General features: G+C 40.3%; 1 protein-coding gene across 1 annotated transcript; it reads left to right on the top strand.

Moving 5' to 3' along the window:
- Nucleotides 1–7,109: 7,109 nt before the first annotated feature.
- LOC118483957 lies at nt 7,110–16,755 on the top strand. The gene is made up of 2 exons (XM_035979777.1): nt 7,110–7,670; nt 15,856–16,755. Exons 1-2 carry the CDS (start codon nt 7,110–7,112, stop codon nt 16,465–16,467), a joined length of 1,173 nt encoding a protein of 390 aa, XP_035835670.1. The 3' UTR covers nt 16,468–16,755.
- Nucleotides 16,756–24,301: the final 7,546 nt, after the last annotated feature.

The raw sequence follows: 24,301 nt of genomic DNA, 5'->3' as shown, positions 1-24,301 counted from the left end.
TGACCTCCCTCCTTGTAATTGCGGGATCACAACCGGTGATGGGTTGTTAACTATAGCAGGCCTGAAGTGGCTCTCTATGCCCCGAACTGGACCTTGATTATTTCTTCGTGGAATTCCTTCCGGTAAAATCACCGGTCGGTGTAGGTTTCGTGGCAGCGGTCTTGCCTGACCCTGCATCTGAGGTACCGGCGGTGGTAATGGAATGTCCACCACCGGCCTTCTCAGAGCAGGCTGCTGATTGAGTGGGTCAGGTTGATGATATTGTTGTGGTATCTGTTGTTGTATTGGCGTTGGTTGCTCATATTGTTGATACCCTGCATTCCCTTGATTGACTCTCTCTGCTGCACCCAATCCGACTGTTTGCCTCTCATAGCTACCTGTGTTAACCACTTGTCTCTCGTTTTGACCCACGTAGTTATCATATTCCTCATAGCCATCATCAAAATCACCTGAGTTATTTCCTTGATCATAGATGGTTGATCTATAAAGATTTGGCATTGGCTGACTTTGCTGTGAAATAACCGGTCGAGTGGCTTGCTGAATTGATGTTGCATTAGGTGCTTGAGTTTGAATCGGTGATGGAGTGTCATCAGGAATGATTCTAACGTAAGGAGACGACTGCTGTAAATTGACAGTCTGGGTTGTAGTCGGGTGTTGAAGAGATGTTGTTTGGGTGGAAGTTGGTTGATTGTTATCAAAGTTTGGGAAAAAGGTTGAGAATGATGGTGCTGGAGATGTAGAAGTAGGTTGTGTAGATTGTGGTGGTGGTGGTGGTATGGTAGTGTTTGGTGAAGGTTCGGTAGGTGTTGGCGAGAATTGTTGCGGTTGTGAAGTTGCGGGTTGTTTCTCCGGTGTTGCTAAGTTCTCCATTGTTTTAGATGTCGGTCTAGGTGATTGTAGAATCTTGTTCTCACGATGTAGTACTCGTTTTGTATGCTTTACTGTTCTCTCGATCTCTGGGTCGAACACTAATGGTGATGACTTCCCGGAATTTTGAGTATGATGCATACACTTACTAGATCACCTGCACAAACAAAAACAAGAAAACCTCGCGTAAATCCGAACAAAACAGAACAAACTAACAAGACACTATTTTTGGATTTTTGGATATTTAACTAAACTAGAACTTAACACTAAGCACTTTGCGCACGCCTCCCCGGCAACGGCGCCATTTTGATGTCTGTCGTTAAGGACATGCAAAAACCAACTAAACTATGTAGATAGGATAAGTCAGATATCGAACCAGAGGAGGATTGTGGAAAGTGTTATGATGCTAAATATTAATTAACTAATGCTAAAAGTAAAACTTTGTTGTGGGTTTGATTGATTATCTAAAAATTACAAACTAAAAGTGAAGTTTAAATCAATAGGAGAGAAGATGGTTCCTCCAGATTTCAGGTTTTCCAGTTAACTTCAACTATGTGTTTAATCGTTACCTACATAGACATAGGTTTTACACCTGATTAATTAATTGTGATAACCAACGACTAAGTACTCCGGTCAATACATAACGGGAGGTTATCGAATGATTATCAATTACAATTACAAACCCTAACCCCATGTCAAATATATCCCAATTACTAGAACTCTCGGGAACTGAATGCTTAGAAATTAAGGTTTAAATAAACGTAACTGTTTACAATCAAGAAATCAAATCAATGGTGAAAAGCATCGAATGCTTAGATCACCAAGTAAAACAATTGTAGCAAACACATAATATCCATTAACTTACAAAAACCCTCCATCCGGAGGAAACCACTAAAAGAACTAGCCGCTCATCTCGGTTGAATGATCTTCACAAGCTTGATTAATAATTAATACCATCATCTTGATTATAATATAATAAAAAAGAATGATGACAAAAATTATTTGAATGAAGGCTTCAAATTCACGTGATGTAGCCTTCTTAGGGTTTTCTAGTCAAAGGTAATGATGATGTGTGGTGATATTTTATGCTTCTGCCTTGACTTTCTTGTTGCCGTTGAAGATGATGGTAATTGTCTTCTAGATAATTAGCATACATGCATCTAACGCTCCACCGCTCTCTGAACCGAACCGTCGCCGGTGTGCTTGACGGAGTTTGCTCGTCGAAATAGCGTGTGAGGTCCCGTTTCTTCCCTACTCCTGGATGTTACGGTTGCACCTTTCCTTCTATCTTGATTCAGCATCTCTCTCACTCACATCAGAGCCGGTTAATTCCTTGTTCCTGGTTCCTTGGATCGCTACCCTCTACCCTCAATTTCCCGCAGTGGTTCCTGGATTTCTTCGGGGCTTAGTGGGTCTGATATTGATCGCGGCTATCTGAGCATATTTTAGCTAGATTGATTCGAATTCCATTAACACCCTTAGGGTCGAGGTGCCACTGATTCGTTTGTTTCCTTCCTGGAGGGTCTAGGGGGATAGTGTACGGTTTTATCGTTTATCTCACTCGAGTATTCAACATGGATTACCAGAAATATAAAAACACACAAGAGGAAGAATGGCGTGTGGCGAAATACAAAGGCAAACGACTGGTGGATGGAAAAGTGACTAATCGGAGACCACATATGATCGAAACTACTTTTTACGTTGGAAACCTACCGGATGATTGTTCCAGTTACTTGTTGTGGGATGTTTTCGGGGACTTTGGTGATATGTCGGATGCATACGTACCTAGGAAAAAGGAAAAGAAAGGCAACACCTTTGGTTTTCTGAGATTCAAAGGGGTTATGGACGCTCATACAATGGCTACCAATCTGGGAACTACCAGAATCGATCACAAAAAAATCTTTGTTACACCGACAAAGTTTGTTAAGGATCCTGGGTACCAGTCAAACAAACTGCCATCACTCAAACAAGGCCAGTCTAAGCTCCAGTCAGTGGCTGTAGACAAAAGGGATATTGGTAACGTAACAAAGGAACCAATGCATACAAACTTGGGTAGATTTTATGCTGAAGTAATCACAGGTGTCAAACATGCTAGTGTTCCAGAAGCCGAACTGAACATAGTGTGTGTGGAAAGTGAAACCTCAAAGAGATGGAGAAACAACTCGTTAGTCGCTGTATTAAAGAATCCCTATGATCTTAAAGATTTTCAGCAACTGTTAACTGAAGATGGTCTAAATGGCTTTATTCCTAGATACATGGGTGGTCTTAGTCTTCTCCTTACATTTGCCAATCAATCTGAAGCAGTGATATTTCTAGATCATAAAAAAGATACTTGGGAAAAATGGTTCAGTGTCCTTCACAGATGGGATGGGAGGTTTATTCCATATCAACGTTTAGCGAAACTTGTTATCAGAGGTGTCCGTATACAATTTTGGGGTCCAGAAATTTTTGATCAAATTGGAGGACTACTCGGATCTGTCATTTTGCCGTCCTCGGCCAATGATGATGACCTCGATCTCTCGGTTAGCTCGGTTGGCATAATTACCGACAACGTGGCTCGTATTAACAGTAAACTTACCATTGCATGGCATGGTCACCCATACGAGATTTTAATCTCAGAAGACATATCTGCCGGTTTCCCGTTTGCTCCGGCAACTATTGGTGTCGGAGATGCCCGGGGTAAAGTTGCAGAAGTCGAAAAGTCTGGCTCCTCTACTGCTTCCAAGGAAGATAAAGAGGCTGTCTCGAAAACGGGAACCTCTGGGTTTAATGATGGTAAACATGGGAGGGGCTTTAATGTTATCTCCCCTTTTCAAAATAAGACGGCTGCAACCAACTCCTACATGGGGTCCACTCCAATCAACGATAACACCAAAGAGGGGTCCCACGTCATTGGTGATACAGAAGATTCAGTATTGGGCCCCTATGATACCCCCCCCTCCTCCACCACGTGAGAAGCCCATTGATCTTTGGGCCAGGAACTCTGCTATTGGGCTCAATAACTTATTTGCTGAGGCTGTGGTGGAGACTCCACCGGATAGGCCCATAGGTGACTCTCAAATTAATGAACCCTGTCTCTCCCCTGACCCTTTTAACCTCAGAGAGCTGTTGAACCAGGTGATGGAGAAAAAAACTGGTCTCGATCTCAATAACCCACCTAACAACTCTGAGGAGATAACTAATCACTCATCCCCTCCGGTAATTCGCACGGGTAACCAAAGGAAAGCTAAGCTCAAGTTCCCATCTATGAAGATGAAAGACAATCTGTGGGGTTTGAAAAGTGTTGACTCTTCAAAACCTAAGTGCAAAGCGACGGCAAAAAAATCGGTGGTTACAAGCTCTCCCCCTGTCGATTCTAATCCAGGCGTCGACACCCGTGAAATTGATAAGGAAGCTAGTATCACAAAGGAGGTGGCTGAAGGTTTGGGTTTTATGATTAATGTTGAAGAAATCAGGAACCAAATTCTGGTTGAACAGGCATCTAAAGTTCCCCAATGAATTTTTTAAGTAACAATATCAAAGGGGCGGGAAATTCCTTGAAAGCAGTGCATATCAAGGAATTGAAGAAGCAGAATAACATCAACTTTATAGCTATACAAGAGACCCAATATACCGATTCTGCCAAACTACAGGTAAAATCCTTTTGGGGTAACTCTCTCTTTGAATCAGCATATGTGAACGCATCGGGTAGGTCGGGAGGATTGTTAAACATTTGGGACCCAAATGTTTTTGCTTGCAACTTATCGGTCCAAAATAGATTTTTCCTGGCATCAATAGGAGAACTAGTAATCGGGGGAGAGAAATTGAACATCGTTAATATCTATGCCCCTCATGATAATAATCTCAAAAAGGAACTTTGGAATGATCTAAGTAACCTGATGGGAGCACACACTGGGGCCTGGATCCTAATGGGTGACTTTAACTGTGTTCGGGAACCGTTTGAAAGAAAAAATTCAAAATTCGATCCCCTTGCAGCTGAGTCTTTCAATCAGTTTATACGTGATATGGCTCTATCCGAGTATGCTATGATTGGTTGCTCATTCACACATAGATCGGATGATGGTAAACGGTACAGCAAGATCGATAGGGTCCTCGTTTGCCAATCGTTTTTGTCTAAATGGCCCTCGGCTAAGCTCACGGGCCTGCCAAGATATAGATCGGATCACCGCCCACTAATGTTAAAATGTTACGAGGTTAAATTCGGCCCTCCCCCTTTCCGGTTTTTCAACTCCTGGCTAAATGAAGACAGTCTGAATAAAATTGTGGTTGAATCATACAACGAGGTACAGCAACCATGTCCTCCGGATAAAATGGTAAGCCGACGTTTATAAGCAGTCACGCAGGCAATCAAACCTTGGTGCAAAGAATTAAAAACTCGTGATGGTAAGATAATCAGCAATCTGAGTGAGAAGATTGAAGCATTGGATCTTAAGGCCGAATCCAACTCACTTTCAGAAGAGGAGGCATCCAACAGAGAAATTTGGGTAAAAACTTTGGCTGAACTTGAAGATAATAATATGGAAGACCTTAAGCAAAGGGCAAAAATCAAATGGTTGGTAGAAGGGGACGAAAACTCCTCCTTCTTTCATGGGATAATCAAAAGCCATCAAAAACACAACAGGATTAATGGTCTCAATTTTAATGAGGTGTGGGTTTCGGAACCTGAAGCCTTAAAGGAGGAAATCAAAAGATATTTCGAGCAACTCTTCAAGGAAGATAAGCCCAACAGACCGAGTTTCACAAGCAACGGGTTTAAGACTCTCTCGTTGGATCAATCGGCCATGCTTGTAAAACGGTTTTCTAAAGAGGAGATAAAAGAAGCAGTTTGGGATTGTGGAGGTGACAAAACTCCCCGACCAGATGGTTTCACCTTCGGTTTTATCAAAAGTTTTTGGGACATCCTGGAAGCCGACTTCATCAAGCTAGTGGATTACTTCTATGTGCATGGGAAACTAAATCGCGGTTGTAACTCAAGCTTTATCACCTTGGTACCTAAAAACTGCAACCCCCAATCCATTAAAGAGTTTCGTCCCATTAATCTTATTGGGTGCATATCAAAGCTTATCTCGAAACTGTTAGCCAAAAGACTCAAGAAGGTGATAGGTTATTTGGTGAGTGAAACTCAAACTGCTTATGTAGAAGGTAGGAGTATTCTGGAAGGTCCTCTAATAATCAATGAGCTTGTCTCGTGGTGCAAAAAATCGAAAAATAAAATGTTGCTCTTTAAGGTTGATTTTGAAAAAGCATTCGACTCTATTAGTTGGAGCTTTCTGGATAGTACGCTCTCACAAATGGGATTCCCAGCCCTATGGCGAAAATGGATTTCGGGCATCCTATCATCTTCAAGATCCTCCGTACTAGTTAATGGATCTCCCTCTTTTGAGTTCACAATTGAACGTGGTGTTCGTCAAGGGGATCCCCTATCCCTTTTATTATTCATTCTTGCAATGGAGGCACTACATGTTGCTACAGTCACAGCGAATGCTCTGGGTCTCTTCAAAGGTTACAAGTTGCCAAACAATGGTCCTACCATTTCCCACTTATTATACGCGGACGACGTCTTGTTTGTTGGTGAATGGTCCGACTCTAATATTCACAATCTTGCAAGAATCTTGAGATGTTTTAACCTTGCCTCCGGTCTCAAGGTCAATTTCAACAAGAGTCAACTCTTTGGCATTGGTTTGAATCGTGAGGTGGTCGAGCAAAAGTCTTCAATTCTTCAGTGCAAGATGGGTGTGCTTCCTTTTAACTACTTGGGACTACCAGTGGGTTTGAATATGGGATTGGCAAAAAGCTAGAAACCGATAATAGATAGATTTGAAGACAAACTCTCGATATGGAAAGCTCGTACACTTTCTTTTGGGGGCAGAGTGACACTTATACAAGCCGTATTAGGGAATCTTCCATGATACTACCTATCCCTGTTTTCCGCTCCGTCCCTTGTACTGAAACGTCTTGAAGGCATACGTCGGAAATTCCTATGGGGTGGTTGTACAGATAAAAATAAAATTTGTTGGGCTCCGTGGCATAAAGCTGTAGCTCCTAAAAACAATGGGGTTTTGGGGATTGGTAGTTTGGACTCTCTGAATAAATCCCTTATGATTAAATGGGCCGTTCGGTTTAAGAATGAGCCCACCTCACTGTGGGCCTCGGTTATATCAGCAATACACGGGGGTGGGCGTTGTCTGTCTTCCATCCCTTTGAAGACCTCCATAAGCGGAGCATGGAAATCAATCGTCAATATGGGCCGACTCTCACCTAATCAACCTATTAAAGTGCAAGAAAGACTCACACCTATAATCGGCAGGGGAGACAAAATATCGTTTTGGTTGGATAATTGGGCGGCTGAGGTACCTCTACGTGTACTATTCCCTAACTTATTCGCAATTGAAACCGAGAAGCAATGCAAAGTGATGGATCGTTACACTTATAACCAAGGAAAGGCGGTATGGTTTTGGGGCAGTAATCATACAATTAGCAGCAATGATCTGGCAATTGAATGGGGGGAATGCTTATCTCTGATAGAGAAAGTCAATATTCAGTTGAAGGACGACAATTGGCAATGGAAGACAGATGCAGTAGCAGAAAATTTTACGGTCAGTAAGCTCAGATCGGAGTTGGATCACAATGACACTTTGAACGAGACAAGAGTTATCAAATGGTTACACTGGATCCCGAAGAAGGTAAACTGCTTCCTTTGGAGGGTGGTCCTCGACCGTTTAGCAACAAAAGAAGCATTACAATTGAGAAACATTCCACTTACTTCCAATAGCTGCCCTTTCTGCAACATTGCGGTGGAATCGGTAAATCATTTACTGGTATCTTGTGAATGGGCTCAACAGATTTGGACAGTGATATTCCAGTGGACGAAATTGCCCCTTACAAGGTACACTTTAAGTGTTGTGCAATTATTCGAACTCATCCTCTCGCACAAATGTAATAAGATCAAGAAAAGAAGTTTATATGTGGTCGTGGCGGCAACATGTTGGAATATATGGCTGACAAGGAACGACATCATCTTTAAGCAAAAGTCAACATCGGTGTCTAAAACGATAGCCGACATCAAAGCGGTATCGTTCACATGGATAAATAACCGAGCTGGACTCTCGGACCTTGGATGGGATAATTGGAGGTCGTTTAACTTTTGAAAAAAAGAGAATATGTAATAGGCGTCTGTTTATGTTATTTCCTTCCGTTTGTATTGTTCCTTGAGCACCTTGCTTAAGTTCTTTTATAAAATTTCCGCCTTTTCAAAAAAAAAAAAAAATTGTCTTCTAGATGATCTCTCCCAAAAGTGACGGCTGCCCTCCTGCTAATATGGATGTGATGATGTATATGATGATTATGAATGTTGACTTTGGCTGCCGTCAATCAAGTCCCCTTCAAAGATAATGATGATGTTGTCGATAAAAATCTAAACCCTTAGCTCACGTGACTATCCTCAGATCTCGGCCCCCCTTTTTTTCTTTTATCATAATGATTTGACATATGAAATCACTTTTTGACTGCCCGGGTCGTAGGTTACGAAAGTAACTTGTAACTTACGAGTTAAAACTTCTGTTTGAATATTGATAGCAACTCGTAACCTACGGATGACAACCCGTAAGCTACGATTTACATTTTCTGTCCCAAAGCACAACAACCACCATATCTCATAAGCTACGAGTTGTAGACCATAAGCTACGATCGAATTTCCTTGTGAATATCTCCTCTCCACACCAACTTCCATCAAATGACACTTTGACCCCTCTACTTTAATTCTTCATTTCCCTCACATGTTTAAATATAAAGTAACTTTCAATAAATTGCCAATCAACCCCTGAACTTTGCTTTTTTTCACAATCCTTTTACTCGTGAGCCTTTGTATCACCCGAACAAGCTTCGACGTTCATTCTTGAGCTGCAACATCCCATCCAATGCTTGTAACTTTATCTTTATTCATCACAAATGAACTGGTTTACGTGTTTTACCTGCAAAACACCAAATTCTCGTAGTCACTTCATTCCAAGCAAATAAACACATCAAATACACATAAATCATTATATTTAGACACTCTAAAGCTCGGGTTTCACCCTCTCCATCATCTAACCAAATCAAAATGTTAGAAAAAGGTTTTAAACTAAGAAAATAAAGCTAACTAAAATGCTGAAAAATAAAATAAAAATAAAAACAGATAGACAAGATGAATCACTTGGATCCGACTCGTGTGTTAGTATAACCTTTGATTATTTTCGCACTTTTGCACTTGTTTAAGAGATTATCTTAGTTATTGTAGTAGGCCCCTCTTTTGAAGGCGACGTTACCCTCAACCCAGTAGTTTGAGTCAGCAAGGATACAATCCTAAAGGGTCGGATTATTGAAAGATAATTAATTAAGTTATTAATGCATAACGTGGTAGGCCCCTCTTTTGAAAGCGACGTTACCCTCAGCTAAGTAGTCTGAGTCAGCAGGGATACAGTCCTAAGTAGCTGGGTTAAAGTTTTAATAGTAGTTTAACTTATGAGGGGATCAAAGAGTTTGGACCCCCGCCATCCAATACCTTTGGGTATTGAAGGAGGTCCTACAAAATTTGACCCAGGTCCTTTGCAGGATCTATACACTGAACAATGACAAGACTCTTACCAAATTGTTCCCTTAACCCCCGACCAGGTAGCCAACATACCTCCATATAGACCGTGGAGATATGAATGGTGAAAATCTTTTATTTTATATAGACAGTAAAATAATGCCAAGACACCACGGACAAACGATAAGGAAGAATCACCTTCAACATAAGAAACTAGTAATTAAAGTCATTAATACAAAACCAATTAAAAAGTGCAAAAGATTAAAAATAAAAAGTATTACACTAAACACTTGTCTTCACCAAGTGATGTAAGAGACTTAGGCAAACATGGCCTTTGATTGTCAAGAACTCTTACGATCAATCTTGGATCCCGAGACGACGCACACACTCTATGATGGACAATGGATGATGGTGGTGGATGATGGTGTTGTGATGGTGGTGGGTGGTGGGTGAAGTGTGAGAGAGATGGTGTGCCAAGGGATGAGTTGAAATGGTTCCAAGCACTCCTATTTATAGGCTGAACAGAAGCCCGGGCACGGCCCCGTGTCCATCTGACACTCTCTCTCTTCATTAATTGTAATTCGCAATTACAATAAATGCGCATGCAGCAACTGGATCACGCCCCCGTGTCCGCTGGGCACGGCCCCGTGGTGGGCAATAGAAGCTTCTATAGGTTTGTCTTTTCTGCTGCTTCCTGGGCACGGCCCCGTGCTCGCTGAGCACGGGGCGTGTTTAGTCTTCTGATTTCTTTGTTTTGCTTGGGAAGATGCTGTCGAGGGGTCGGGCAATCCACTTTTGTTCCTTTTCTTGTATTTATGTTAGATTTTGCTGTCTTTTTGCTTCTTTTGTTAATTTGAGCTCATTTAATCCTGAAAATACAAAAGGAAGACAAAAGCACACTTTTTTCAACATTAGTACTAAAAAATGGTTAGTTTTATGCCACAATTGATATAATTTATATGTTGCATTTTGCGCATATCAGAATGCGGATAAGAATGATTGAAGTTAGGATTAGGAATGGTGTTACTAAGGAATACTACCTGTCGCGAATTGAGTTGGTTCAGCTATGCCGCTATCTCTCCCATCTTCTTCTCCAAATTCCGTGTAGTCGCGTCCTGAATCTTGATCATTTGTTCACTCTGCTAGTGTCGCGCTTGGTTATCTGTCATAAACTAAGTAAGTAGATCCTTTGTCTTCTTAAACTCTCCACTACTAACAAAAACTCTAGAATTAGAATTTTGGAAAAGTCTCTAACGTGGCTGGTTCCCAGGTGGGTTCCCACCACGCCAGTTGGAGTTATGCTGACTCTTGTAGCCCGAGTTAAACCTTGGTTTTGACCTCCCAAGAAATATACCTCCTCTTGAAATGATATGGGGAAATTAGCTATCTCATGTCCTCCTCGATAAACCTTACACTTTTCAACCTTCAACTTCAACTCTCTAACCTCCTACTAGTGTCCGGAGTGACTTAATATACAGCACTAGTGTGGTATGGCTCATCAGGGTCCGTGCGAAAAAGGGTGGATTTGGCCCCTGAGATGAGCGGCTTTGGAGAGCGGGTAGTACTTTTTCAGAAATTTGTCCCTCAGATCTACCCAAGTAGTGATGGAATTCTGGGGAAGAGTGTCAAGCCAAATAGCTGCTCAACCAGTTTGTGAGAATGGGAATAGGCGTAAGTAGATGATGTGTTGTAAAACACATACTTTTATCCTATGTATTTTGTATAGTATAGTAATTAGTTAGAGTCGTTTTTATTAGTTTTTATTATATGTTTGATTATTTTGTGTTTGAACAGGTCCTGGTGCAAAAAAGAGCTAAAACAGTTAAATAAACGAGCATCGGGGAATTAAGTATAAAGCCTAGGGACTAAACTTGACATTTGCTTTGAAAGTTTAAATATACATGTAGACAAAAAGAAAATAAGGCAACGGATATGATTAATTGATTAGGGAAAAATGAAATTACAAGTTTTCCATTTTGAAATTCTTTAATTACCACTTTGCCATTAGTGATTTCAATAATTCACTAACTGCCAATGCCACCGTCTCTTTTTGGTCTTTGTGATTGGGTCAAATTATTGAAGATATGGGCAGCCACCTATGGAGTTAAATAATAAAAAAAAAAAAATCCAAAAAGACATTATGTTGGTACACGATGAAGACATGGCCCAGTTGATCATTCACAACCTGCCATCATCCATCTTTTATTTGTGTTGGGCCGAGTGCAAGCAATCCGTATGGGCTTGAGGTTTTGAAGAATGGCGTTAAACTTAAAATACAATATTGTTAACAATGGATTAGGATCAAATACAAAGTATCCTAATTGTAAGAAGAGTACAAAGGCTCCTAATTAGCCAATACACCTAATTGTCTTTTATTGCTTCGTATGATGAGTCTTGGTGGATGCCTTTCACATAAGGCAAATTGGATTTAAATAATCCCAACTCACTATTATTGGCCAATAATAATCCCAACTCATTTAATCACCAATAATAATCCGAACTATTCACTTTTGTTTGTAAAATACTCCCAGTTAAAAAAACACTAACTAGGTTAAAAAATTGCTGATGTGGCATGCCACGTCACCTGCCACATAAGTTGCCACATCATCAAAAATGCCACGTAGACAGCCACGTCAGCTGCCACGTCATAAAAAATGCAACGTCAGCAAATTTGCTGATGTGGCATGCCACGTCACTTGCCACGTCAGCAATTTTTTAACCTAGTTAGTGTTTTTTTTAACTGGGAGTATTTTACAAATAAAAGTGAATAGTTCGGGTTATTATTGGTGATTAAATGAGTTGGGATTATTAGTGGCCAATAACAGTGAGTTAGGATTATTTAAATCCAATTTCCCTTCACATAATAGGTTCATGCTAGATTATAATATTGTTTTGTAATCTCTCGGATTAATTAGCCAATACACCTTAGAAGCGGTAATTAATAGTTAGATAAGTCTAAATGTTCCACTAATCTCAATAGCTGTGAGGTGCGAGGTTATTGTTAGGTCTAAGCCAGTAAATTGTTAGGTAGGGTCTTTGTGAGGAGTCTGAACTAGTTTCCCTATTGACCATTGTCTAACAAGTTAGATTGAGAACCCAAGTTTATACTAGGTTTATAAAAACAGAGAAAAATTATAGCTAAAAATTCAAAAACATCTAAACCTAGAGGCACATGCAGCAAATAGCAAACAAAGAACCTAAAGGCAAAATAAAATTCTAGAAAGCACGAAAAAGTGACGAATAAACGAGTCGGGTCGTTCCTAAAAAGTGCCTAGATTTAGTGTGAAGTCAAAACCAAAAGAAATTAGGTTTGGTGACTTAGATTTAGTGTTGGGCTATTTATAATTTGGCTAAATCCACTTGCAATTCCAATATTCGATAGGGTGATAATTATTAAAATATACACTTATATAAAATAAATTAAAATTATTCGGAACGGACCTTTGCTCATGCTTGGTTCATTTACAAACCGAACCGAGCCAATTGGCTCGTTTACAATTAAGCAGAAAATCGAACGAGCATTTTCCAAGCAAGGGACGAGCGACGAGCACTTTGCCCAGCCCTAAATTAATTAGAATACAACTTCATGATCTGGGCTTTTGGTGATTTGTTAAAGTGTTTGTGGGCCTGGTATGCGGATCTCTAAACACTAAACAGCAGCCCAAGTCAAACAAAATATGGTTGTAGACTTGTAGTCAACGCATGGAATTGCTCGGTCAACAGTTGAAAAAGTGGGTCAACCCTCGCATGGATCTTCTTTTTCCCATTTTGACGTGACATGCTACACATTTAGATAGTGTTTGGTATGCAGGAATGAGGGTTGGAATGGAATGGACGATTACGAGGTAATGAAGAAAAGCGTGTTTGGTTGGTCAATGCAATGGAATCACCCATTCCAAAATACATTCCATTCCCTCAAAATCATTCCTTCCACCCCCCATGTTTTTTTTCCATTCCATCCCCCCTTGCACCATTCATCAACAACACCACAACCCACCACCTTCGCCACAACCCACCACCACCACCACCACCCACCACCGACGCCATCGCCGCCACCCGCCACTACCTGACCCCGACAGCCACCGCTGCCGCCACCCACTCACCACCGTTATCACCCACAGCTACGACCAACCGCTAACGACACTCGCCACCGCCGCCCACAACCATCGTCGACGCCACCACCACCGCCACCACCAACCGCCGCCGCCGCCACCAACCGCCACCTCTGCTCCCACCCACCACCAACGACCACCTTGCCACTATCACCATTCGTCGTCGCCGCCACACCGCCACTCGCCGCCACCACCACCACCCTTCGCCGCTGCCGACACTCACAACCGCCACCTATAACCATCCACAATCACTACCACCGACCACCACCACCTCCACCACCACCACTCACCGCTGATTTTATTACTCCGTTGTTCTTGCTTACCGAACAATACACAATAATAACTCATTCCATTCACACATGGTAACCAAACAAGACATGGAATGGTAATGATCCATTGCATTCCCTCGTCCATTCCATTCCCTCGTCCATTCCATTCCTTCGTCCATTCCATTACACCATACCAAACAGACCCTTAATGTAACTTCTCCATAATTACAACAGGGTGTACCTATCTACACACCATTTTACCTATTTACACACCAAAAAATGTGTTTTTTGTTCTTATATGAACACCCTGCAGTGTCGAACTGTGGCCAAAACGCGGCGTTTTGATCCGGTTAACCAGACAAAGACCGACGGGTGTCTGACGGATCTGTTGACCGGACCAAAACGCCGAGCTTTGGCTGCGTTTTGATCCTGTCAACCAGACAAAAGACTGACACCCGGTCTGGTTGACAGGACCAAAACGCGGCCAAAGCTCGGCGTTTGGTCCGGTCAACAGACCCGTCAGACACCCGTCAGTCTTTGTCTGGTTAACCAGACCAAAACAAAATGCCACGTTTTGGCCACAGTCCGACACTGCAGGGTGTTCATATAAAGACAAAAAACACCTTTTTGGATGCCTATCTACACACCAAGTGTGTAGATAGTTTGGGCCTTGCAATATTACCCATAATTGCAATATTAGTCCTCCGAGTTTTTTAGATATTTAAAAACGACTTTCAGCCTTTTTGCAATAATAGTCCTTTGAAGTCTCGAACTTTAACCGGTTGAACCGAGTTGTACCATCTGGTTCAACTGGGTTAACTAGTTACCCCTATAATTTCATAAAATGCAACTTTATCCAAAAATAATCTGAAAGTGCATGATTCTACATTAAAAATTAAAAAACAATTTAACAATTAATCTATAATAAGTAATCCAAAAGAAAAAGTACTAAAAAGCTTTTTAATTTTAAATTAAAAGTGTACAATAGGTATAAGTCTAAGTGTTATGTCAATAGAATATATCAAATTTTAAGATTCTGTAAACCGGTAAAACCGGATTACCGGCGGTTTAGAACTCACGCCTTCTCCTCGTTTTACTGGACTTAAATGTACTGGGGCCGTGTCCGGTATCCGATATTAGCGACCGATTTATACCAGTATTTAAAACATTGGGGAAAAGTCTCAACAAAGTTCTGGGTTGGATTCTTATACAAAATACATTCCCCGAATAGTCAGTGCCGGATTCAGGATTTTTTCTAGGGGGTTCCTTTTGGTATATTCTCACTATTTTAAGGTTTCCACTAACTTTTTCCATTTTTTTTTCCAAACCGATAGGGTTCCTGGAACCCAGGAACCCCCTGGATCCGTCACTGCGAACAGTCATAGGATAATAGTATGGTTTCCCGCGTTTCGACTTTAAGAAGATTAGTCCACTCGGGGAGGTCTTGGGTTCATATACTAGGGGCGCAACTTTGTGGGGGCCGGGGACGTCCGACTCCCCGAAACTTTCACTCAGTAGTGTCTGGTATGTAGTTTTTGTATATATTGTTTTATGTATATATGTTTTCGACCCCTTGGTTTTATAATTTTTTTTAGGTATATACGATTTCGACCCGCGGTCGGAAATCTCAAGCTTTGCCACTAGTTTATACCACAGACGACGTGGAAATTTACCGTTAAAAAATGGACGAGATTAATACGTGGTTTAGAATAAGAATGTTGAACGAAATGAACTTTTTGGTATGGATTTGGCAAGTTGCTTAAAAAGGAAACTTCCACTTCAGTCTTTGCCGGAAATAAAACGAAAAGACTAGCGTGTGAATCAAAATTGATATAGTGACTTTGAAGGAGAAAACAAGTTTCGGAAAATGACACACATGCCCCTAAAGTTTGGTAAAGTGTTCAAAATAACAAAACATTATACTTAAATAATACGTACTAAAAACATATTGTAATATCATTATAACGACAATTCTGATCAAACAACATTAGTACCAGTATCTATACAATCAAAACCGGTACATATATTCGTTTTTGTATAGTTTTCAAAAAATGTAATATACGTGTCAACATCCTTTTTAGCATATCATGAATTTTATTCTTTTCTCGATAGTGGTGACTACTCTACGGTTCCCGCTATCCCTGGCTACGGATGGATTAAACCGTCGCAACAGTTTTGGTTTCAACAAACGTCGATGAAGCTTCAGAGAAAGTCGAAAGCTCCGGGACTTGCTTACTTCCACATCCCATTGCCTGAGTATTCAAGCTTTGACTCGTCAAGCTATACGGGCGTTGAACTAGAACCTGGGAATCCCCCGATTAGCTCTGCTTCAGTTAACTCCGGTTTCTTCACGACGCTGGTGGGAGCTGGGGATGTGAAAGCGGTTTTCGTGGGTCATGATCATATCAATGATTTTTGTGGGGAGCTGACGGGAATTAATCTATGTTATGCTGGTGGATTCGGGTACCATGCGTATGGAAAGGCGGGATGGTCAAGAAGGTCAAGGGTTGTTGTCGCGTCGTTAGAGAAAAAGTCGAATGGTAGTTGGGGAGCGGTTGAGTTCATCAAAACGTATAAACGCCTTGACGATGGAAACCTAACTGTGATTGATAATCAGGTACTTTGGACTAAGACTCCATCTATGAAATGGTAGAAAGAAAGAAAAAAGTGTTGTTTCAATCATCCCAAAAGTCTAATGAATACTTGTACCAACCATAAATCCCACATACTAAGAGAAAATGGACACTTGTATTCAGTTCTATGAATCGTTTTCGTGTATTGGTGTGAGTTACTATATCGAAATTTCGGCCATCCGTTATTGTACTGAGGATCCGAAGGCAGAGACTTGGTATTGGTATATTGTATATATGTATTTGATAAGTCTTGTATTGTTTTGCCTCTTAATATAAAAGTTTAATGAAGGACTTGGGTTGAATGATAATGCATTGTGTTGTGAAATCAGTTTATGTATTCCACCTAAAGATAATCTTTAGCATCTTTCTAGCATAAACCTATCGAATACATGAGGCGGTTTGGAAAAGACGTCGAATGCGATGAGTACCTTTCTTGTTATTTCAGGACCTGTTCCATGGATCTTATAAGTCATTGTATATATGTTATGATGAAAACTAAGTTTAAATGGTGACAAATAAGATATGCTTTTTGTCTGAATTTGTGTTTTATGGTACTTGTACTTGATCAAATTTTTATTTTATTTTTCGAGTTAAATGTCCGGATAGTCCCTGTGGTTTGCCCATTTTTTCACCTTTAGTCCCTAACTTTCTAAAATTACCTCTATAGTCCCCAACTTTTCAATTTTCATTCCCGGATAGTCCCTCGCACGGATGAGGGTTAGTTTTTGGTGTTAAGTGGGTGTGAAATGACTAAAGTACCCTCACTATTAAAAAGATAAAACATTACAAAAATCTAATTTCTTATTATTTAAAGTTACAAATGGGCCCCACCCTTCTATCTTCTTCATCATCTCTGTATCTTCTTCTTCATATCCCTCAACCTTTCTTCTTCATTTCCTCCAACCCCCCAACCCACTGTACCTAAATTCCCACAATTTTCCACTTATTCAACCACACCCCTTTCTTCTCCACCCAAACTGTTGTCACCACGATCCTTTGTCTTCTTAAACTCTCCACTACTCACATGTGACATAAGATAATCCATGAAACAGAGAGTGTCGTCATGTTGTTGGGTATACTTTATGGAACGCGAAATATCAAACATGATTGTGTCATCATCGACACGAAGAGTGAGCTTACCATCATAAACGTCGATGAGAGGTCGCGTCGCTGCTAAGAATGGAAGACCTAGAATGAGTGGAACTTTAGAATCTTCGTCCATATCAAGAATGACAAAATCGACCGGGAACACAAGTTTAAACTTTCACCAACATGTTCTCCACAATCCCCCTCGGGTACATAACTAAAAAATCGGCAAGTGAAATACTCATACGCGTGGGAGTCAGCTCTCCTAAGTTCAGCTTAGCATAAATATAATAGGGCATGAGATTAACGCTAGCTCCTAAATTGACCAGCGCATTCCTGACAGTGAGATAGCCGATCAGGAAAGGAATAGTGAAGCTGCCTATATTTGTCATCTTCTTGGGGAGCTTGTTTTGCAAGACAGCAAAAATCTTCACCCAAGGTAACAATAGAAAGCTCCTCAAGTTTCTTTTTATTTGTCAAAAGATCTTTAAGAAACTTGGCATATTTAGGCATTGATGCAAGAGCCTCTACAAAAGGAAGGTTCACATGGAGTTTCATGAACATCTTCAAGAACCTATGATACTGCTCGGTATCCTTCTTCCTCACAAGCTGACCAAGGTATGGCGGTGTCGGCTTATACACTCTCAATGGCTCCTTATTTATCTCACTCTCTCCCGAAGCTCCACTGGATTGTGTTGTACATGTTGGGCCTAGCCTCTGTTGCACTTTTCCAGCGAGACTTTCTAACTCAATCTCCCCATCAACTGATTCTTCTTTTTCTACCGGTTGATCCTCAGTCGTTTCTCTACCACTACGAGTTGCCTTTGCTTGAGAATGCGGATAAGAATGATTGAAGTTAGGATTAGGAATGGTGTTACTAGGGAATGCTACCTGTCGCGAATTGAGTTGGTTCAGCTATGCTGCTATCTCTCCCATCTTCTTCTCCAAATTCGGAATAGTTGCGTCCTGATTCCTGATCATTTGTTCACTCTGCTAGTGACGTGCTTTGTTATCTGTCATACACTAAGTAAGCAGATCCTTTGTCTCCTTAAACTCTCCACTACTCACAAAAACTCTAGAATTAGAATTTTGGAAAAGTCTCTAACATGGCTGGTTCCCAGGTGGGTTCCCTCCACGCCAGTTGGAGTTCTACTGACTCTTGTAGCTTGAGTTAAAACCTTGGTTCTGACCTCCTAAGAAATATACCTCCTCTTAGGGAACTTAGTTATCTCATGTCCTCCTCGATAAACCTTACACTTTGCAACCTTCAACTTCAACTCTCTAACCTCCTTTGCCAAAGCCTATACAGCAGCCGCCATACTAGTGTCTGGAGTGACTTGATATACAACACTTGAAGATGTGGCGGTCCCAGTAGTAAGAATGGAACAAACATCTCTTCACACTCACTCGACTCTAATCTATCCAGTAAATTGCCTCCAGTAACAGTGTTGAACCTTTGTTGGGCTTGAAGGTAAGTCCATTATAGAACTTTTCAACAAGCTCCCAATCAACAAGTCTTGCTTAGGACATCTAGCGATAAGGATCTGGAAGCGTTCCCAAGCCATGTGGTATGGCTCATCAGGGTCCATGCGAAAAGAGTGAATCTGGTCCCTGAGATGAGCGACTTTGGAGAGCGGGTAGTACTTTTTCAGAAATTTGTCCCTCGGATCTTCCCAAGTAGTGATGGAATTCTGGGGAAGAGTGTCAAGCCAAATAGCTGCTCAACCGGTTAGTGAGAATGGGAATAGGCGTAAGTAGATGATGTGTTTTAAAACACACACTTTTATCCTATGTATTTTGTATAGTATAGTATAGTAATTAATTAGAGTTGTTTATATTAGTTTTTATTATATGTTTGATTATTTTGTGTTTGAACAGGTCCTGGTGCAAAAAAGAGCTAAAACAGTTAAATAAAGGTGCATCGGGAAATTAAATATAAAGCCTAGGGACTAAACTTGACATTTGCTTTGAAAGTTTAAATAATATACATGTAGACAAAAAGAAAATAAGGCAACGTATATGTTTAGGAAAAAAAATGAAATTACAAGTTTGCCATTTTGAAATCCTGTAATTACCACTTTGCCATTTGTGATTTCAACAATTCACTGACTGCCAATGCCACCGTCTCTTTTTGTTCTTTGTAATTGGGTCGAATTATTGAAGATATAGGCAGCCACCTATGGAGTTAAATAATTAAAAAAAAAATCCAAAGAGACATTATGTTGGTTCATGATGAAGACATGGCCCAGTTGATCATTCACAACCTGCCATCATCCATCTTTATTTGTGTTGGGCCGAGTGCAAGCAATCCGTATGGGCTTGAGGTTTTGAAGAATGGCGTTAAACTTAAAATACAATATTGTTAACAAATAAAAAGAAGATACGAACGGAGAGGAGAGGGAGACGAAAAAGAATATCTGTTTTTTTTAAGGGGAGTTCGTATAACAGAAGATCGAGAGGGGCGAATTGAAGAGAGCAAGCTATATGAATCGAATCTAAAAAGTTAAAATTAAAGATCAAGAATCGAGTCGAAAGTGAAACGAGCTATTGTTCGGTTTGTTTTACTTTGTGTTTTTCAAACTTGATACTATGGATTATTTATTATTTGAGACTTGTTTCTTTTTCATGACTATGGTTCTTGTTAACTGCCTAGATTGGATGAATGATTTGTTAAAGTTTTGATTTTTATAGATGTTTAATTAATTATTATGGATTGTTTATGAAAGTAGTCAACTTGGTTATTGGTTTGATGTATATGCATGCTTAGCTTTATTTAATTGTCTTTTATTGCTTCTTATGATGAGTCTTGGTAGATGTCTTTCACATAATAGGTTCATGCTAGATTATAATATTGTTTTGTAATCTCTTGGATTAATTAGCCAATACACCTTAGAAGTGGTAATTAATAGTTAGATAAGTCTAAGGTTCTACTAATCTCAATAGCTGCGAGGTGTGGGGTTATTGTTAGGTCTAAGTCAGTAAATTGTTAGGTAGGGTCTTTGTGAGAAGTCTGAAGTAGTTTCCCTATTGACCATTGTCTAACAAGTCAGATTGAGAATCCCAAGTTTATACTAGGTTTATAGCCCGTGAGAGAGTAGATCGAATTAGGGTACTTTCATAAGCCATTTTGATAACCCCTAAGGGAGTCCAGACCAACCGGTGTCCATAACAACATTTAGAGTTCCATAAGTCTCTTCCTGAGAAGGGGTCAGGGGTCCCGCTCGGTGGCTCAATAAGTTTAGCATAATAAGATCTCGGTTCCATAGTAACAAACATCCTAATAAAAAATAACGAGCACAATCCAGGATTCTAGTGTGGGTAGTCCTTCACCGTCCTCTGAAGTCGTCCTCAATCTTAGTTCGTGTTTCCGTCTGCTTTAGTTAATTTTAATAAATTGCATTAGGTTATTAGAACCCCCCCCCCCTCAAAACATAAAAACAATTAAGTCGAGTCAGTCCTAGATAAGTTAGTCGAGTCCAGTAAACGTAATTAGAAAGTCTCGTGGGTTCGGTACTCGAATTTACTTAGGCTATACTGCATTGATTGGTACACAGGCCGGTTTTGTGGTATAGGTTTTAGAGAGTCTCAGTTTAGAGTGTCTAGTTTAGGGTTAAAATTAGTTATTTTTTATAGACATCTTTTAGCACATCAGTAGACTGCCTCGTCAGTAGCATTCTGGATATTGAAAGTGCTATAGAAGCGGCGGGAACGAGTGATGTGGCCTGAGGCATCCTCGTCCTCTAAACCATGGAATTGGGCAATGTTCGAGAGAGTAGTCATCGTGTGAGACGGGATTTGCCAGTTATAGGTACTGGTGAAAGCAGGCTTAGTGATAAGGGATCGGTCTCCTGTACAACCAGCGTTGGCGCGCTGGTGGAGCGTACGCCTCGGTGGTGGGTTAGTATCGCTCATACCGAAAGAGAGAGAAAAAAAGGAGGGGGTAAAAACAGAGAAAAATTATAGCTAAAAATTCAAAAACATCTAAACCTAGAGGCACACGCAGCAAATAGCAAACAAAGAACCTAAAGGCAAAATAAAATTCTAGAAAGCATGAAAAAGTGACGAATAAACGATTCGGGTCGTTCCTAAAAAGTGCCTAGATTTAGTGTGAAGTCAAAACCAAAAGAAATTAGGTTTGGTGACTTAGATTTAGTGTTGGCCTCTTTTTTTTTTGAAAGGTATATTTCATTAACACAACCGACCCCCTCAAACTGAGGGGACCAAACCACAAACAAACCTTACATAATTACAAATTTACACCAATCATTCCAAGAAATATCTTTAAATCTAGTCTTATTTTTGAACCATAAGAAACCCGTGGCTTTAATCTCGCTAATTATCTCCTCAATTTTAACATCCTTGTTGTCGAACCGCCTTTTATTTCTAGCCTTCCAGATAGTCCAACAAGCAATCCTCATAATCCCTTTAAAAGCTTCTTTCTTATCTCCTTTTAAGCCGACGTGATCGTGGATCTTTGTAATATCATTGAAGCTGAAAAAGAACAAATTTTGGATGTTACACCACTTACTAATATGGTTCCATACCACCGTAGACACAAACCATTAATGAGACTCTTAATGGTTCAGACCTCTTACTGGTTCAACACTTAATGATTCAGACTGTTTGGTTCACGAGCATATGTCTCTGAATGATTCAGACATTTGCCTCTGAATGGTTAAGATTTATACAGAGTCTGAATGGTTAAGACCTCTAATCTGAATTGGTCAGAGATTTGTCTCTAAACGGTTAAGAATTATACGGGCTCTTAATGGTTCAGACCTCTTACTTGTTTAGCACTTAATGGTTCAGACCTCTTACTAGTTCAGCAATTAACCACGGCATTATAGCCTAGTGGTATCTTGGTGGTGGGATAGGACTTATGACCATTAGGTCATGGGTTCAATTCTCACAAAAGGGGGTTTTTCCCAGATTTATTGGGTTTCCTCCTGAATTGGTGTATAGGCATTATTGCCTAGTGGAGATGGATATGATCGGGTGGTTCTGCTGGTGGCATGATGATACTCCAGTGGTCCGTCAATGATCCAAATTTGCCGTTCAAAAAAAAACAGCCCCTAAATCCACTTGCAATTCCAATATTCGATAGGGTGATAATTATAAAAATATACACTAATATAAAATAAATTAAAATTATTCGAGCCGAACGGACCTTTGCTCATGCTTGTTTCGTTTACAAACCGAACCGAGCCAATTGGCTCGTTTACAATTAAGAAGAAAATCAAACGAGCATTTTCCAAGCAAGTGACGAGCAACGGGCGAGCAACGAGCACTTTGCCCAATAGCCCTAAATTAATTAGAATACAACTTCATGATCTGGGCTTTTGGTGATTTGTTAAAGTGTTTGTGGGCCTGGTATGCGGATCTCTAAACAGCAGCCCAAGTCAAACAAAGGTTGTAGACTTGTAGTCAACGCATGGAATTGCTCGGCCAACAACAGTTGAAAAAGTGGGTCAACCCTCGCATGGATCTTCTTTTTCCCATTTTGTCGTGACATGCTACACATTTAATGTAACTTCCCCATAATTGCAATATTACCCATAATTGCAATATTAGTCCTCCGAGTTTTTTAGATATTTAATAACGACTTTCAGCCTTTTGGCAATAATAGTCCCTCGAAGTCTCGATCTTTAACCGGTTGAACCGGGTTGTACCATCTGGTTCAACTGACTTAACTAGTTACCCCTATAATTTCATAAAATACAACTTTATCCCAAAAAAATAATATGAAAATACAAGATTCTACGTTAAAAAATAATTTAACAATTAATCTATAATAAGTAATCCAAAAGAAAAGGTACTAAAAAGCTTTTTGATTTTAAATTAAATGTGTACAATAGGTATAAGTCGTTATGTCAATAGAGTATATCAAATTTTAAGATTTTGTAAACCGGTATAACCGGATTACCAGCGGTTTAGAACTCATGCCCTCTCCTCGTTTTACTGGACTTAAATGTATCGGGGCCGTGTCCGGTATCCGGTATTAGCGGCCGATTTATACCAGTATTTAAAACATTGGGGAAAAGTCTCAACAAAGTTTCTGGGTTGGATTCTTATACAAAATACATTCCCCGAATAGTTAGTGCCGGATCCAGAATTTTTTCTAGGGTGTTCCTTTTGGTATATTCTCACTATTTTAATGTTCCCACTAACTTTTTTCATTTTTTTCCAAACCGAGAGGGTTCCTGGGAACCCCTTGGATCTGTCACTGCGAACAGTCATAGGATAATAGTATGGTTTCCCGCGTTTCGACTTTAAGAAGATTAGTCCATCCGGGGAGGTCTTGGGTTCATATACCAGGGGCGCGACTTTGTGGGGGCCGAGGGACGCCCGACCCGCCGAACTTTTTGCTCATGTATGTAGTTTTTGTATATATTTTTTATGTATAAACGTTTTCGACCCCCGGTTTTATAATTTTTTTAGGTATACACGATTTCGACCCCCGGGTCGGAAATCTCAAACTTTGCCACTGGTTTATACCACATAGACGGCGTGGAAATTTACCGTTAAAAAATGGACGAGATTAATACGTGGTTTAGAATAAGAATGTTGGACGAAGTGAACTTTTTGGTATGGATTTGGCAAGTTGCTTAAAAAGGAAACTTCCACTTGGTCTTTGCCGGAAATAAAACGAAAAGACTAGCGTGTGAATCAAAATTGATATAGTGACTTTGAAGAAGAAAACAAGTTTCGGAAAATGACACACATGCCCCTAAAGTTTGGTAAAGTGTTCAAAGAAACAAAACATTATAC

This window comes from Helianthus annuus, chromosome 11 (genome assembly GCF_002127325.2).
Source record: "Helianthus annuus cultivar XRQ/B chromosome 11, HanXRQr2.0-SUNRISE, whole genome shotgun sequence".
In the NCBI taxonomy this organism is placed as follows: domain Eukaryota; kingdom Viridiplantae; phylum Streptophyta; class Magnoliopsida; order Asterales; family Asteraceae; genus Helianthus; species Helianthus annuus.
The sequence above is the reverse complement of the archived record's forward strand: the minus strand, read 5'-3'. Positions and strand labels throughout refer to the sequence as shown.

Excerpts from the sequence above, each read along its gene's own strand:
- LOC118483957 (XM_035979777.1), top strand. The coding sequence starts at position 7,110 with ATGGGCCGACTCTCACCTAATCAACCTATTAAAGTGCAAGAAAGACTC. Across the intron at positions 7,671-15,855 it reads GCAACATTGCGGTGGAATCG|TTTTCAAAAAATGTAATATA; the intron begins GTAAATCATTTA and ends GTTTTTGTATAG.